The sequence below is a fragment of the Salmo salar genome, chromosome 18, assembly GCF_965601325.2.
Source record: "Salmo salar chromosome 18, fSalSal1, whole genome shotgun sequence".
Classification (NCBI taxonomy): Eukaryota; Metazoa; Chordata; class Actinopteri; order Salmoniformes; family Salmonidae; genus Salmo; species Salmo salar.
The window spans coordinates 12922582-12938500 of NC_138308.1; the positions used below are offsets into that span (position 1 = coordinate 12922582).

The 15919-nt window shown below is 41.7% G+C and overlaps 1 protein-coding gene across 4 annotated transcripts in view; it reads right to left on the reverse strand.

The window, feature by feature from the left end:
- Positions 1-15919, reverse strand: part of eml4 (EMAP like 4) — a 113074-nt gene that overhangs the window by 44253 nt on the left and 52902 nt on the right. For 3 of the 4 annotated variants that reach the window (XM_014154118.3, XM_014154116.3, XM_014154115.3), the window contains exon 1: positions 15182-15714. The exons of the other annotated variant lie outside the window; for it this stretch is intronic. In XM_014154118.3, the coding sequence (XP_014009593.1) occupies positions 15182-15260 (79 nt within the window). In that variant the 5' untranslated portion in view covers positions 15261-15714. Of the gene's footprint in view, positions 1-15181; positions 15715-15919 lie in introns of those variants that run through there. 4 annotated transcript variants of the gene reach the window in all.

Here is a 15919-nt window from a genome sequence, read left to right on the forward strand (position 1 = left end):
CATAACGAGCAGAACGGGCTTGGTGAGGTGAGTCACTCCTGCGGCAGCGCAACTTAACACTAGAACCGCCATAGGCCAACAGCCACCGACGTTCGATTTTGTAAATAAATAAAAACTCTGTCCACATTTTTTAAAAAGGTATGTCCTGAGTTTTCATAAAATGTTTGTATTTTACATTGGTCATTTGTCTGATAAGAAAACAGAAAAGTATTTAGAGCCTTTTTACAGCTTTTTTCCCACAACTATTCAGAACTTAACCCGCTAAGAGAATGTGCTGTAGGATGTAGGTACCCAGCCAGACGCTAATGCGTCTCTCTGTCCCCACTGAGTGAACGAAAATAAATGGGCGATAATTGTGCCCCTTACTTCATAACTGAATTTAGTGACAATATTAGGCTTATCAGTTGTCAAATTGTACATGAAGCGTTGGGCGCATCTTGTAATTGACAGATGCCGGGAAAGGGGAATCACATTATCAAATCCTCCTTCAGAGTCACATGCAGGTAAAACATTTTGACTTCTATATAGTATCAAAAAGAGCATATTCTGCAGTTTCTATGACACTTACCTTTGTCAAATAAAAGGTGCAGCTCTATTTACAGATTTCACTTTTTCCAAGAATAACCGTGCTGTCCATGCATTCAGCACGACTGGGAAATGCAACTTTTAAATTGACACATTACCTGTTAGCAAAGGTGTCAGCTAGAGACGATGTGCAGGAGCTTGCAGGGATATGTAGTTTTGGATGTCTACTTTGATGCTAATTAGCATTTTCGAATCTGAGAGTAAATAGAGCCGAATATATTGATAAAAGTCACCTTTTCTTAGAGAGTTTTACACAGTTATCAAAATGTCACGCCAGGGTAAGCCTACACGAATCACAGCCCATATTTTAAGTGTTTCTAAAATCTCCTATGGGAAAAATGAATGGTGGAAAAACGATTGGAACGATTTCCCTGTTTGACCGCTAGGTTTTATGGGTAGTATGACTAATACTGTGGTAGTCTATACAGCGTCTGATACAAACAAATGACTCTTTTATATCTTGTCATGAATATATTTCCACTAATTTTTCTTTAAGGAATTCATCCATTTCAATTGTTCATGCACAAATGAAGTTGATCAAATGGATTACACTGTAATGTTTTTATTGCAAGGGAAAGGAAAATAGGCTAATAGGCCTACGTTTTTTTCTAGGACTTCGTAGAATTATACAAAACATATCCTTCACTCTATCTAAACAAATAACTATTATTTGTATTAATATATTTCCACTAATATTTCTTCAAGCAATTAATCCTTTACAAAAGTTGATGCACTATGTATCAAGTGCTGGTGCTTATGATTGCGCACCTTGCGGGTTGATATGCATATGCTAAAGGTAAACAACCCAGAAACATTCTCTAGCGGGTACTTATAGGCTGTAAGGCTAGGTGGTTCTAGTGTTTAGTGAGGTGATCAAGTTACACTTATGAAATTCACTAGGCTACTAATGTTTGCCAGCCATATATATACATATATACAGTTGAAGTCGGACGTTTACATAGACCTTAGCCAAAAACATTTGCACTCAGTTTTTCACAATTCCTGATGTTTTATCCTGATAAAAGTCCATGTCTTAGGTCAGTTAGAATCACAAGTATACTTTAAGAATATGAAATGTCAGAATAATAGTAGAGAGAATGATTTCTTTCAGATGTATTTTCTTTCATCACATTCGCAGGGGGTCAGAAGTTTACATACACTCAATTAGTATTTGGTAGCATTACCTGTAAATTGTTTAACTTGGGTCAAGCGTTTCGGGTAGCCTTCCACAAGCTTCCCACAATAAGTTGGGTGAATTTTGGCCCATTCCTCCTGACAGAGCGGGTGTAACTGAGTCAGGTTTCTAGGCCTCCTTGCTCGCACACGCTTTTTCAGTTCTGCCCACAAATTTTCTATAGGATTGAGGTCAGGACTTTGTGATGGCCACTTCAATACCATGACTTTGTTGTCCTTAAGCCATTTTGCCACAACTTTGAAAGTATGCTTGGGGTCATTGTCAATTTGGAAGACCCATTTGCGACCAAGCTATAACTTCCTGACTGATGTCTTGAGATGTTGCTTCAACATATCCACATAATTGTCCTCCCTCATGATGCCATCTATTTTGTGAAGTACACCAGTCCCTCCTGCAGCAAAGCACCCCCACAACATGATGCTGCCACCCCTGTGCGTCACGGTTGGGATGGTGTTCTTCGGCTTGCAAGCCTCCCCCTTTTTCCTCCAAACATAACGATGGTCATTATGGCCAAACAGTTTTATATTTGTTTCATCAGACCAGAGGACTTTTCTCTAAAAAGCACAATCTTTGTCTCCATGTGCAGTTGCAAACCGTTGTCTGGCTTTTTTATGGCGGTTTTGGAGCAGTGGCTTCTTCCTTGCTGAGCGGCCTTTCAGGTTATGTCGGACTCGTTTTACTGTGGATATAGATACTTTTGTACCCGTTTCCTCCAGCATCTTCACAAGGTCCTTTGCTGTTGTTCTGCACTTTCACACCAAAGTACGTTCATCTCTAGGAGACAGAACGCGTCTCCTTCCTGAGCGGAATGACGGCTGCGTGGTCCCATGGTGTTTATACTTGCGTACTATTGTTTGTACAGATGAACGTGGTACCTTCAGGTGTTTGGAAATTGCTCCCAAGGATGAACCAGACTTATGGAGGTCTACCATTTTTTTCTGAGGTCTTGGCTGATTTCTTTTGATTTTCCCATGATTTCAAGCAAAGAGGCAATGAGTTTGAAGGTAGACCTTGAAATACATCCACAGGTACACCTCCAATTGACTCAAATGATGTCAATTAGCCTATCAGAAGCTTCTAAAGGCATGACATCATTTTCTGGAATTTTCCAGGCTGTTTAAAGGCACAGTCAACTTAGAGTATGTAAACTTCTGACCCACTGGAATTGTGATACAGTGAATTATAAGTGAAATAATCTGTCTGTAAACAATTGTTGGAAAAATTACTTGTGTCATGCACAAAGTAGATGTCCTAACCGACTTGCCAAAACTATAGTCTGTTTACAAGAAATTTGTGGAGTGGTTGAAAAACGAGTTCTTCTGACTTCAACTGAATATATATATATAATATAATATAATATTATATTATATTATATATATATATATATATATATATATAAATGCATCTTATAACTATTAAGTTAAATAGCTAAGAAATTCTCTCCAGCTGGGTTTTACTAAGTTGCTAATGTTAGCTAAGTGGCTAACGTTAGCTTGCAAGATAAAGCTTATTGTAACAGCAGCAGAGACAACCCCTTTCTGGATTAAGAGCACTGCTGTCTAATATATGTATTGTGTGTGCCGCACACTGGGTTTTGAGATAGCTACTTGCATAACTTTATGAGCTGGGTTGTCTGTCTTAGTAAATGTTCACATGCGCTCGTTAGCATTTACCTAGCAACCAACCATGGGAATTGCTTAGTACTTGTTAGCATTCTGCTAACTGAGATTTTTGGGTCATTTTTTGGGGGTGTGTAAAAAAAAAAATTGCCGGTGATATTGTATATCCCAGGGAGGCACAGACACGGTATGAAGGTATGTAAATCTGGATACCGCCAAACCCTAAGTACTACTAGTTTGATGGTTGTAGCCATCAATTGTTCCATTAACAATCACCCATATTAGCAAACGTATTTCATTTCAAACATAACAATTCCTCTAGTATAGGCTACTGCAAAATGCTCATGATAAGTGATTGGTATGGCCGGTGTCGATTCATTTTGGTTTATCGTCCCAGCTGTAAAATAGGACACAATGTATAGGATGGGCTGAATTTGCATTTATTGATACAGAACGTTTTTAAGGCCCTGTGTGAATCCCCAGCCTAGCCCAGGAAGGAGGAAACCTTGAGAATTACTCAGGAAGAGATATGGTGAAAGAGGCCGGATGTGAATGGTGATATCCTTCTCAGTAATAGATGCCACAATCTACTGTGTAACCCACTCCAGCACGATAACACACTTGTTGTTATCATTAGAGCATTGCAAAAACTCTAAAGACTGATTGGAGGATAAGTAGACTATTACACAACACCCTGTCAAAACATATCGTAGAGAAAATGTGCAATTCAAAACCTGACTCCTCTGCCTCTGCTACCTATCCTGTTGTAGTCTGTGTGTTGAGAACACATTTGGTGTTCTCAAGTCATGTGAAAGTGATTACTGAGTAATAAGCACATGAGAAGTGAGTAATTGCACTTCCGAATATCTTTGTGAATGTTTTCTGTGGGATGATATGTTCAGTGTGTGAGTGTGGAAAGTTGTTAAGAGGCTGAGGGACTAGAGAGAACAGATGCTGCTAAAGGACAAGGACACTAGCTGGGACCTGCTGGAAGTGGCATCACAAAAGGAAGTGAGGACACGCAGGAAGTGAGATCACACAGGCTACAATCAAAGCTGGAGAAAGAAGGAGAAGAGTGAAGCAATCAGCAGTCTGAAATAATGATTTCTTAAGAGGGAGCATAAGCACAAAACACACATCCTGTCAAACAGGAAGCAACACTATACAATTAATCAGAGTTGTTTTGGTTTGAACACTGAATGGCTGCTCGAATGGTTGGTGTTGACACTAACAACTAACCAGGGTCTTTCCAATGCTTGCCTCACTACTGATGCCTTCCTCAACTACTCTGTGTTTCCAGACATGCTCCAGGGCCCACATTCAAAAACTGTAGGAGTGCTGATCTAGGATCAGGTCCCCCCCCCCCACGTCCATATAATCGTATTGATAATTATCTAAAATGCAAAACTTATTCTATATCAGCATTTATAAACTGAGACACTTCATGAACACGGACTTATGAAGATGGTCTCCCTCTAACTGAGTAAGCCTGTATTTATCCATGTTAGTCCCATTGACAGGAGGTTTAATACAGCTCAACACTTCACCCAGGAGGTCATCATCTCCAGTTAAGGATCTTACTGGGAAGACTGGTTCCGGTTGGCTCCAGCTGCACATACTGACTTTGCAGGGTAAAGGGTCATGACATCTGCTCTCTCCCAGCCCAGGTCGCCGTCCTGTCAGTGTTTGACAAACAGGTTGCTACTGGAGGTACACACTCGTCTCCCTCGACCTCCCCTTCTTCCATCTCTTCATCGAACTCCTTCTCACAGGTTTTAATGAAGGAGGCACAGCAATGCTGTATTTACATATTGTAATGGAATTATGTGTGCTTCTGTCCCCTGGGGTATATCTGCAAGAGTACAGACACACACACACACAGTGTGTGTTAAGACAGTGGCAGAGATCAGTACCTGTTCTAAAAATGGGACTGGGTTAGAGAAACCACACTAGACTCATGCATTCAAATGCACACATAGGAGCCATTTCAGGCTTATTTCCTGTCCTCACACACTCTGGAGGCCTGGTTATTCAGATTTATTACAGCAACTCACTCCATTAATACTTAATCACCATTACTGATGCCCGGTCTGTAGTATCTAATCCTGTTAATGAACAAAGACACTCTCTCTCTCACACACACACACACACACACACACACACACACACACACACACACACACACACACACACACACACACACACACACACACACACACACACACACACACACACACACACACACACACACACACACACACACACACACATCAAGGAGAGGAAATAGGAGTGTTGGAAGAAAAAAAAGATTATTTTTTTAACCTTTATTTAACTTCTTTGGGATAGGGGGCAGTATTTTCACGGCCGGATAAAAAACGTACCCGATTTAATCTGGTTACTACTCCTGCCCAGAAACTAGAATATGCATATAATTAGTAGATTTGGATAGAAAACACTCTAAAGTTTCTAAAACTGTTTGAATGGTGTCTGTGAGTATAACAGAACTCATATGGCAGGCCAAAACCTGAGAAGATTCCATACAGGAAGTGCCCTGTCTGACAATTTGTTGTCCTTCTGTTGCATCTCTATCGACATTACAGCATCTCTGCTGTAACGTGACACTTTCTAACTCTTCCATTGGCTCTCAGAAGGCGCCAGAAAGTGGAATGGGGTGTCTGCAGTCTCTGGGCGAAGAACAGCAGGAGAATTTGTGAGTGGTCAGCCTGGGGACAGTGACACTGGAGATGCGCGTCCACGAGACTACTCCATTTTTTTCTTTCAGCCTTTGAATGAATACAACGTCGCCCGGTTGGAATATTATCGCTATTTTATGAGAAAAATTGCATAAAAATTGATTTTAAACAGCGTTTGACATGCTTCTAAGTACGGTAATGGAATATTTAAAAAAAAATTGTCACGAAATGCGCTCGCGCGTCACCCTTCGGATAGTGACCTGAACGCACGAACAAAACGGAGCTATTTGAATATAACTATGGATTATTTGGAACCAAAACAACATTTGTTGTTGAAGTAGAAGTCCTGGGAGTGCATTCTGACGAAGAACAGCAAAGGTAATCCAATTTTTCTAATAATAAATCTGAGTTTAGTGAGCACCAAACTTGGTGGGTGTCAAATTAGCTAGCCTGTGATGGCTGAGCTATCTACTCAGAATATTGCAAAATGTGCTTTCGCCGAAAAGCTATTTTAAAATCGGACATAGCGATTACATAAAGGAGTTCTGTATCTATAATTCTTAAAATAATTGTTATGTATTTTGTGAATGTTTATCATGAGTAATTTAGTAAATTCACCGGAGGTTTTCGATGGGTATGCTAGTTCGGAACATCACATGCTAATGTAAAAAGCTGGTTTTTGATATAAATATGAACTTGATTGAACAAAACATGCATGTATTGTATACCATAATGTCCTAGGAGTGTCATCTGATGAAGATCATCAAAGGTTAGTGCTGCATTTAGCTGTGGTTTGGGTTTATGTGACATATATGCTTGCTTGGAAAATGGCTGTGTGATTATTTGTGTCTATGTACTCTCCTAACATAATCTAATGTTTTGCTTTCGCTGTAAAGCCTTTTTGAAATCGGACAATGTGGTTAGATTAACAAGAGTCTTATCTTTAAAATGGTGTAAAATAGTTGATTGTTTGAGAAAATTGAATTGTGGTATTTTAGTTGGTTTTGTATTTCACGCCGTGCGATGCCATTGGCTGTTGGCTAGGGATTCCGCAGGCGGAACGGCGTCTGTCCTTAACAGGTTAACTAGGCAAGTCAGTTACGAACAAATTCTTATTTACAATGATGGCCTACTGGGGAACAGATTTGTACCTTGTCAGCTTGGGGATTTGATCCAGCATCCTTTCGGTTACTGGCCCAACGCTCTAACCACTAGGCTACCTGCCCCACCCGGCCAAACCCTCCCCTAACCCGGACAACACTGGGCCAACTGTGAGCAGCCCTATATGACTCCCGATCACAGCCAGTTGTGATACAGCCCGGGTTCGAACCCAGGTCTGTAGTGACGCCTCTATTACTGCGATGCAAATTCCTTAGACCACTGCGCCACTCTGGAGGCCTTGTGTAAAAGCATAGTATCATGTGTAATGTACTGATTTATGACCCCAGTCTCCGGCAGTATATAGTGTCACACTAAGCAAAAAAAGACGCATGCAAAAACACAGACAAGCTAGCACGCACGCACGTACGTACACACACACTGAAGTCTGAGGTTTTAGCCTCCATAATGAAATGTGGAGCACAGCCATGCTTTGACAAAGTCTATCATCAATCTCCTCTCATCTCTCACTCTCCTGCACTTAGTCAGTTCCTATAAGCCTTGCCACTTGCTCTCTCACACTCATGTTTGGATGGTATCCATTGATGACAGTGATCAAAAACGTCTTCTTTTTGCAAACTAACTCAATGCTATGTGTATGAGCAAACAAACAAAAAAACATCTGTCTGCCATTTTATGAATTAATTTTTGCTGGGTGTGCGTAAATGAACTGTATGGGCAAGTACAGTGCCTTCGGAAAGTATTGAAACCCCTTGACTTTTTCCAAATGTTGTTAGGTTACAGCCTTATACTAAAATGTATTAAAAAGTTGTTTTCCCCCTCATCAATTTAACACAATACCCCATATTGAGGAAGCAAAAACAGGTTTTTAGAACAGGAAATATCACATTTACGTAATTATTCAGACTCTTTACTTAGTCCTTTGTTGAAGCACCTTTGGAAGCAATTACAGCCTCGAGTCTTCTTTGGTATGACGCTACAAGTTTGGCACATCTATATTTGGGGAGTTTCTCCCATTCTTCTCTGCAGATCTTCTTGTCCTGTTGGAAGGTAAACCATCACCCAGTCTGAAGTTCTGTGCACTCTGGAGCAGGTATTCTTCAAGGATCTCTCTCTAATTTGCGCAGTTCATCTTTGCCTCAAACCTGACTAGTCTCCCAGTCCCTGCCGCTGAAAAACACCCCGACAGCATGATGCTGCCACCACCATGCTTCACCGTAAGGATGTTGCCAGGTTTTGCCCAGAAGTGACGATTGCCATTCAGGCCAAAGAGTTGAATCTTGGTTTCATATGACCAGAGAATCTTGTTTCTCATGCCCCGAGAGTCTTTAGGTGCCTTTTGGCAAACTCCAAGCAGGCTGTCATGTGCCTGTTACTGAGGAGTGGCTTCCATCTGGCCACTCTCCCATAAAGGCCTGATTGGTGGAGTGCTGCAGAGTGTGAGTGTGCTGCAGCAGTGCTGCATGGTTGTCCTTCTGGAAGCTTCTCCCATCTCACAGAGGAACTCTGGAACTCTGTCAGAGTGACCATCAGGTTCTTGATCACCTCTCCGATTGCTCAGTTTGGCCGGGCTGCCAGCTCTAAGAAGAGTCTTCGTCCATTTAAGAATGATGGAGGCCACTGTGTTCTTGGGGACCTTCAATGCTGTAGACATTTTTTGGTACCCTTCCCCAGATCTGTGCTTCGACACAATCCTGTCTCAGAGCTATAAGGACAATTCCTTCGACCTCATGGCTTGGTTCTTGCTCTGACATGCACTGTCAACTGTGGGACCTTATATAGACAGGTATGTGCCTTTCCAAATCATGTCCGATCAATTGAATTTACCACAGGTGGGCTCCAATTAAGTTATAGAAACACCTCAAGGATGATCAATGGAAATAGGATGCACCTGAGCTCAATTTCGAGTCTCATAGCAAAGGGTCTGAATACTTATGTAAATAAGGTATCTGTTTTTTTCTTTTAATGCATTTGCAAAAATGTCTAAAAACCTGTTTCGCTTTGTCAATATGGGGTTTGTGTGTAGATTGCTGATGATAATAAAAAATACATATATTTTAGAATAAGGCTGTAACGTTACAAAATGTGGAAAAAGTGAAGGGGTCTGAATACTTTCCAAAGGCACTGTATGTGAGTACACAACAGTGTATATGTACAAGAGTGTGTGTGTATAAGTGGAGTGTTAATCGTAATGGTGCTCAGATTCCTGCGGGCTGCTCGTAGGGGCTTTTAATTGTTTTCTGCATGCGGCAACATGTTTGTTGTAAGACATTAGGCTGTGCGGCCAGGCCAAGTGTGTGTGTGGGGAGAGGGGGGAGAGAGAGAGATCGAGAGAGAGAGAGAGAGAGAGTGACAGAAGCAGGGATCTGATGATGGATGAGATTGGATTAGCAGAGAGAAGCTGCACACACAGCCCAGCGCTCAACTGTAATTTACAACTCTATCACTGTAATACACTCCGTGTTACTAAAGACACACGTTACAGCCTTGTCAAAGGACACTGCACATTCACTATGCACCTACATACTTCACGGCTCGATCAGAAAATTCTATACACTAGCTAGTCGCCATAAACACACACTTTACAGCTCTTTCAGTGCACAAACACAAACACACACTGGGGAAAGAACTGTAAAGCTCGAATCAGGCCATCTGTGAATGCTCTCAGAGTGGTGATTCTCCCAGATGGCAGAGAGCCTAACACACAGCACCTCCTGCTCTATTAAACCCTAACTCTTATACACCACACAGATACATAGTGTGTGTGTGTGTGTGTGTGTGTGTGTGTGTGTGTGTGTGTGTGTGTGTGTGTGTGTGTGTGTGTCTATAGACCTGTATCTGCATATGTCAGAACATATGTCTGCCTATTAGTATGCATGTGTAAATCTGTGTGTACGATAAAGTGAGAGGGGAGAAGAGAGAAAGACAGAGGTAAAGTGTATCTGTAATTGTTGACTGCCTTTGTGTTTTCTCCTGCCTCTCACTCAACACCACTATTTTTCTTTCATTTATTTTTGTTTGTCTTTAATTTGAGGAGGGTGTGTGCTTTGAAGGAAGGTGGCATGGGGGAGGGGGGTACGAAGAGCGAGATCATTTGCCCAAATGAAGTGTTCTAACATCTCCCACAGCCCTAAAGGCATCCACCTGCTTCCAAATCCAAAACACTTCGGAACAGTTTGTGCATATATTATGACAACCTTTTGTGCCGTTTTTGTTCATTTTGGTCTTCGGCAGTTTCTTTTAGGACTGTTCGTGCACACAAAATGTTTTCTTGAGGCGAGCCGAAGTCTGTAGCTGAAGTCTACACTAGGGATGCACGATATATCAGTGAACATATCGGAATAGGCCGGTATTAGGTAAAAATGCCAACGTCGGCATCGCCCCGATGTCTAGTTTAACGGCGATGTGCAAAACCGATGTCAAAGCTGACGTGCATACCAATATAATGTAGGTAGATGCAGCATTCCTAACCTAGCCCACAATGTCTGCTGTGTGGATCGAGCAGTCAACAAGTCGAGCAGTCATTTGAAAGAGTAAGAAAATTTCAGCCAGACAACTCAAAGGTCGAAATCCATTAACGCCAAGATAATGGAATTCATTGTCCTTGACAATCAACCGTTCTTTGTCGTGGGTGATGTTGGCTTTCGCTGACTGGTAGAGCAACAGTACACACGTGCGAGTGCACCAAGTGTGCTATTCTTCAGATGTTGCCCTACCGGAGTTACACAGTAATAGCGTCACTGCTATTAGCTTCACGACTGATATTTGGACCAGCGATATCAGCCCCATGAGCATGTGGAGTCTGACAGCACAGTGAGTCGTCGAGGATTTTGTACTGAGGAAAGTTGTATTGCATGCTCATAAATGTGCTGGTTGTCATACCGCTGCTTCCATTTCAATGGCATTTGAGAGCATGTTTGAAACTGGAACACACTAGCTAGCTCCATTCGAACAACTGACTCGAGAAATAAGCTCATCAACTGCGCCTGCAGCAGATGTGATACCCTCTGTCATGGCATCGAAACACCTGCTCCACAAAACTGCCAACACAGGCTGTGAACAAGCGATTCGGTGGCATTCTCTCTTTACTGTGTCACCACCATGCTCGACGCTAGGTACAAGGACCGCTACTTCGATGCAGATAAGAAACAGGGTTTACGTGAAATGTTACAGACCCAGCTGGACAAGATGGAAACGGACACAGTGACAGTGCGCACCAAGGAAGAGGCCACGGACAGACAGAGCTGAAACTTCACAGCTTGACATGTATGATGAAATCCTGGTTGAGAATGAAACGACTGAACAAATGAACAACGAAACAGCACACCAAGTAGTGAAAGAAATAGGTTTTGATTATGTTTTACGGGTAACGGGGACATACGTAAATGCCACCAAAATAACTTTTTGGTCAGTGTGGTGTGGTGTAGAGGTTGACCGATTATGATCTTTCAACACCGATACCGATTATTGGAGGACCAAAAAATGCCGATACCGATTAAATCGGCAGATTTTTATATATTTGCAATAATGACAATTACAACAATACTGAATGAACAATGAACCCTTTTATTTTAACTTAATATAATACATAAATAAAATCTATTTAGTCTCAAATAAATAAAGAAACACGTTCAATTTGGTTTAAATAATGCAAAAACACAGTGTTGGAGAAGAAAGTAAAAGTGCAATACGTGCCATGTAAAAAAGCTAACTTTTAAGTTCCTTGCTCAGAACATGAGAACATATGAAAGCTGGTGGTTCAATATTCCCAGTTCTTCAATATTCCCAGTTAAGAAGTTTTAAGTTGTAGTTATTATAGGAATTATGACGCGTCGACTATTTCTCTCTAAACCATTTGTATTTCATATACCTTTGACTATTGGATGTTCTTATTGGCACTTTAGTATTGCCAGCCTAATCTCGGGAGTTGATAGGCTTGAAGTCATAAACAGCGTTGTTCCTCAAGAATTGATAAGAGCTGCTCGCAAACGCAGGAAAGTGCTGTTTAGTGCTGAGTCAATTGGAGGTGTACCTGTTGATGTATTTCAAGGCCTACCTTCAAACTCAGTGCCTCTTTGCTTGACATCATGGGAAAATCAAAAGAAATCAGCCAAGACCTCCGAAAAAAATTTGTAGACCTCCACAAGTCTGGTTCATCCTTGGGAGCAATTTCCAAATGCCTGAAGGTACCACGTTCATCTGTACCAAAAATAGTACGCAAGTATAAACACCATGGGACCACGCAGCCGTCATACGCCTCATGAAGGGGACGCGTTCCGTCTCCTAGAGATGAACGTACTTTGGTGCGAAAAGTGCAAATCAATCCCAGAAGAACAGCAAAGGACCTTGTGAAGATGCTGGAGGAAACAGGTACAAAAGTATCTATATCCACAGTAAAACGAGTCCTATATCGACATAACCTGAAAAGCCGCTCAGCAAGGAAGAAGCCACTGCTCCAAAACCGCCATAAAAAAGCCAGACTATGGTTTGCAACTGCACATGGGGACAAAGATCGTACTTTTTGGAGAAAAGTCCTCTGGTCTGATCAAACAAAAATAGAACTGTTTGTCCATAATGACCATCGTTATGTTTGGAGGAAAAAGGGGGAGGCTTGCAAGCCGAAGAACCCCATCCCAACTGTGAAGCACGGAGGTGGCAGCATCATGTTGTGGGGGTGCTTTGGTGTAGGAGGGACTGGTGCACTTCACAAAATAGATGGCATCATGAGGGAGGACAATTAAGTGTATATATTGAAGCAACATCTCAAGAAATCAGTCACACCAGCTCTGTCAGGAGGAATGGGCCAAAATTCACCCAACTTATTGTGGGAAGCTTGTGGAAGGCTACCCGAAACGTTTGACCCAAGTTAAACAATTTAAAGGCAATTCTACCAAATATCCTATTGAGTGTATGTAAACTTCTGACCCACTGGGAATGTGATGAAAGAAATAAAAGCTGAAATAAATCATTCTCTACACTATTATTCTGACATTTCACATTCTTAAAATAAAGTGGTGATCCTAACTGACCTAAGACAAGGACTTTTTACTAGGATTAAATGTCAGGAATTGTGAAAAACTGAGTTTAAATGTATTTGGCTATGGTGTATGTAAACTTCCAACTTCAACTCTATATATACAGTAACAGTCCAAAGTTTCATAATACCTAATCATTCAAGGGTTTTTCCCTTATTGTTACTATTTTATACATTGTAGAATAATAGCGAAGACATCAAAACTATGAAATAACATATGGAATCATGTAGTAACCAAAAAAACTGTTTGAGAAATCAAAATATTTTTTATATTTGAGATTCTTCAAAGTAGCCACCCTTTGTCTTGATGACAGCTTTGCACACTTTTTTGGTTCCTACATGATTCCATGTGTTATTTCGTAGTGTTGATGTCTTCACTATTATTCTACAGTGTAGAAAATAGTACAAATAAAGAAAAACCCTTGAATGAGTCGGTGTCCAAACTTTTCACCGGTACTGTATATATATAATTTATAAGTCAAAAAACGGATGTAACAAATACAGATTGCCCCTTTAAGTCTATCAAAAGTGTGCGAGTTTGAGCATGTGTCCATTAGGCCTATTGATTTTACCAGCAGGAATTAGATTGAGGAATAAAAGCCCCACTTTTATTCCATAGGATGGGATCCGCACTATGCAGCTGTTTCAAGTGAGCATTTTTCACTGGCTGTCCATTGCTTTTAAAAACAATGATTGATAGGCAGCTTAAACGTCTTGAATTCAACTATTGGTTTTAAATACACATTTAGATTTGTGAACAGCCATCCACAACAACCACAATCCGCAAATAGCTAAATGAGAGAGCAGCAGTGTGATTCACATCAATGCGCTATGTAAATATCAATAATAAGTGATATCCGTATTGCCGTAGACTACACCACTGCTGTTATCCTTAACTCCAAGCATTTATTCAAGTTGGATAATCTTAGGATGCCGACAGCAGTCGCACCATTGGAAGACATAGCATGGACTGTAGCCTAAAAAATCCGATTTATTCCTGCTCTTTCCCGCAATCCATCAAACACATTTGGTGTGTCATCATAGTGGTCTCTGACTTGTGGTCAGACTCGCTCAGCTGGAACAAACTTAAACTTGCACTTTTTTTCAAAGCTGATTGAATGTTATTGAGAAAACATCCTTTCTGAATTTAAAAGTAATTATCTAGTTTTTCAAAAGTATCTAATCCGATTACAATATTCTTTGCTGGTGACGGATTAAAGTTACCGTTTTTTTTGTAATCCCTTACATGTAATCCGTTACTCCCCAAACCTGGACACACCGCTATGATCTATGACACTCCCCTCCTTCTCTCTACCTAACTCAGTCACACTCCATCTACAGCCACGTGCTCTCTCACTCTTCACTCTCGGATTCATATCCTCCCTGCTATAAAGACAGACATCTAGATGGCTCTACTTCCTCAGACCTGTCCTCAGTCAATCAGAAGCAGTCTCACTGGGGTGTGCTCTCTGAATAAATAGTGAATGGACTGGAGAAAAGTCATACTGGTCCCAAACACAGACAATCGGGGGTGCAGAGGTAATCGTATGAATGAGCAGCTGGTCACACAGACCGGTAAACAGCCGCACACACAGGGGAACTACAGCGGGTTGTGAAATGGGCTATTCTCTTTCACAGTAATCTACAACTATCTACCTACCTACTTCTATAGTTTCACTATGACCCACACAAGCTAAGAAAGTCATAAAGGTATTGTCTGTTAAAACCACTTGCATGTAATTTCTGGTAAACCACACAGATGGTATTGCAGTAGAGAGATTCTGCAGCAAACTCCACTTCAAGTGCATAGCTGGGGGAAACCCCATAGAGTGCACACGCCAATGAACCACATGGAGCTGGCACACCATTAACCTCCAAACATCTCTCTCTGGAATAGTACTGAAAGCAATTCTACGGTTATAGTACAGTACATTACCGGTGCAGTGGTTGTTGAGCAAGGCGCTGGTGGTTGTAGAGTTGCATGCTGGGGCCACAGACAACAAGCCCTCCTCCATTCTCCTCTCACTGCAGACACACACACCCGCAGACGGATACACACACCTCTCCCTTGACAAGATCCAGGCAGCTTCCTGCCTTTTTTTTACTGTCCGAGAGTGTGTGAGTGAGTACCCTTGCCTCGCTGCTACACGCCTGCTGTGTTTGTGACTGTGTATACGTGTGTGTGTGGTAGACTATTCTTCTCGTCGTCTCAGGCAGTCCTGTTTTTCCTCGCTCGCTCTCTTTTTCTAGAGTCTATTTCCTTTCCTTCTTCTTTTCAATCTGGTTCTAGTCTTCCTCGACTGCAGTCAGAAGGATTCCTGGTTGTCTGTGTGCAAACAGAATGCTTTTAGTCTCCCCCTATTTCTCTCTCGTTTGTGTCTGCTCTCTCTGGCATACACTCACACACAGTGCCACCACTGCACGCTCACACAAAGCCCAGAGCGAGTGAGTGAGCGAGAGAGTGAGGCAGGAGGAGGAGATCAAGATTTTAAAACAAAAATCCTTGGCTGGCTCAGGGAGTGGCTAAAGCCGAGCTGCGCTGCTGCTGTTGGCTCACAGAGCTTTAACCCCTGGAATGCCGACAGCAATAAGGCTCCTGTCAACATAGAGAGAGAACGAGGAAGAGGAGGAAGAAAGAGGGGGAGGGGAGAGCGCGTAGAGGTGACATTATAGC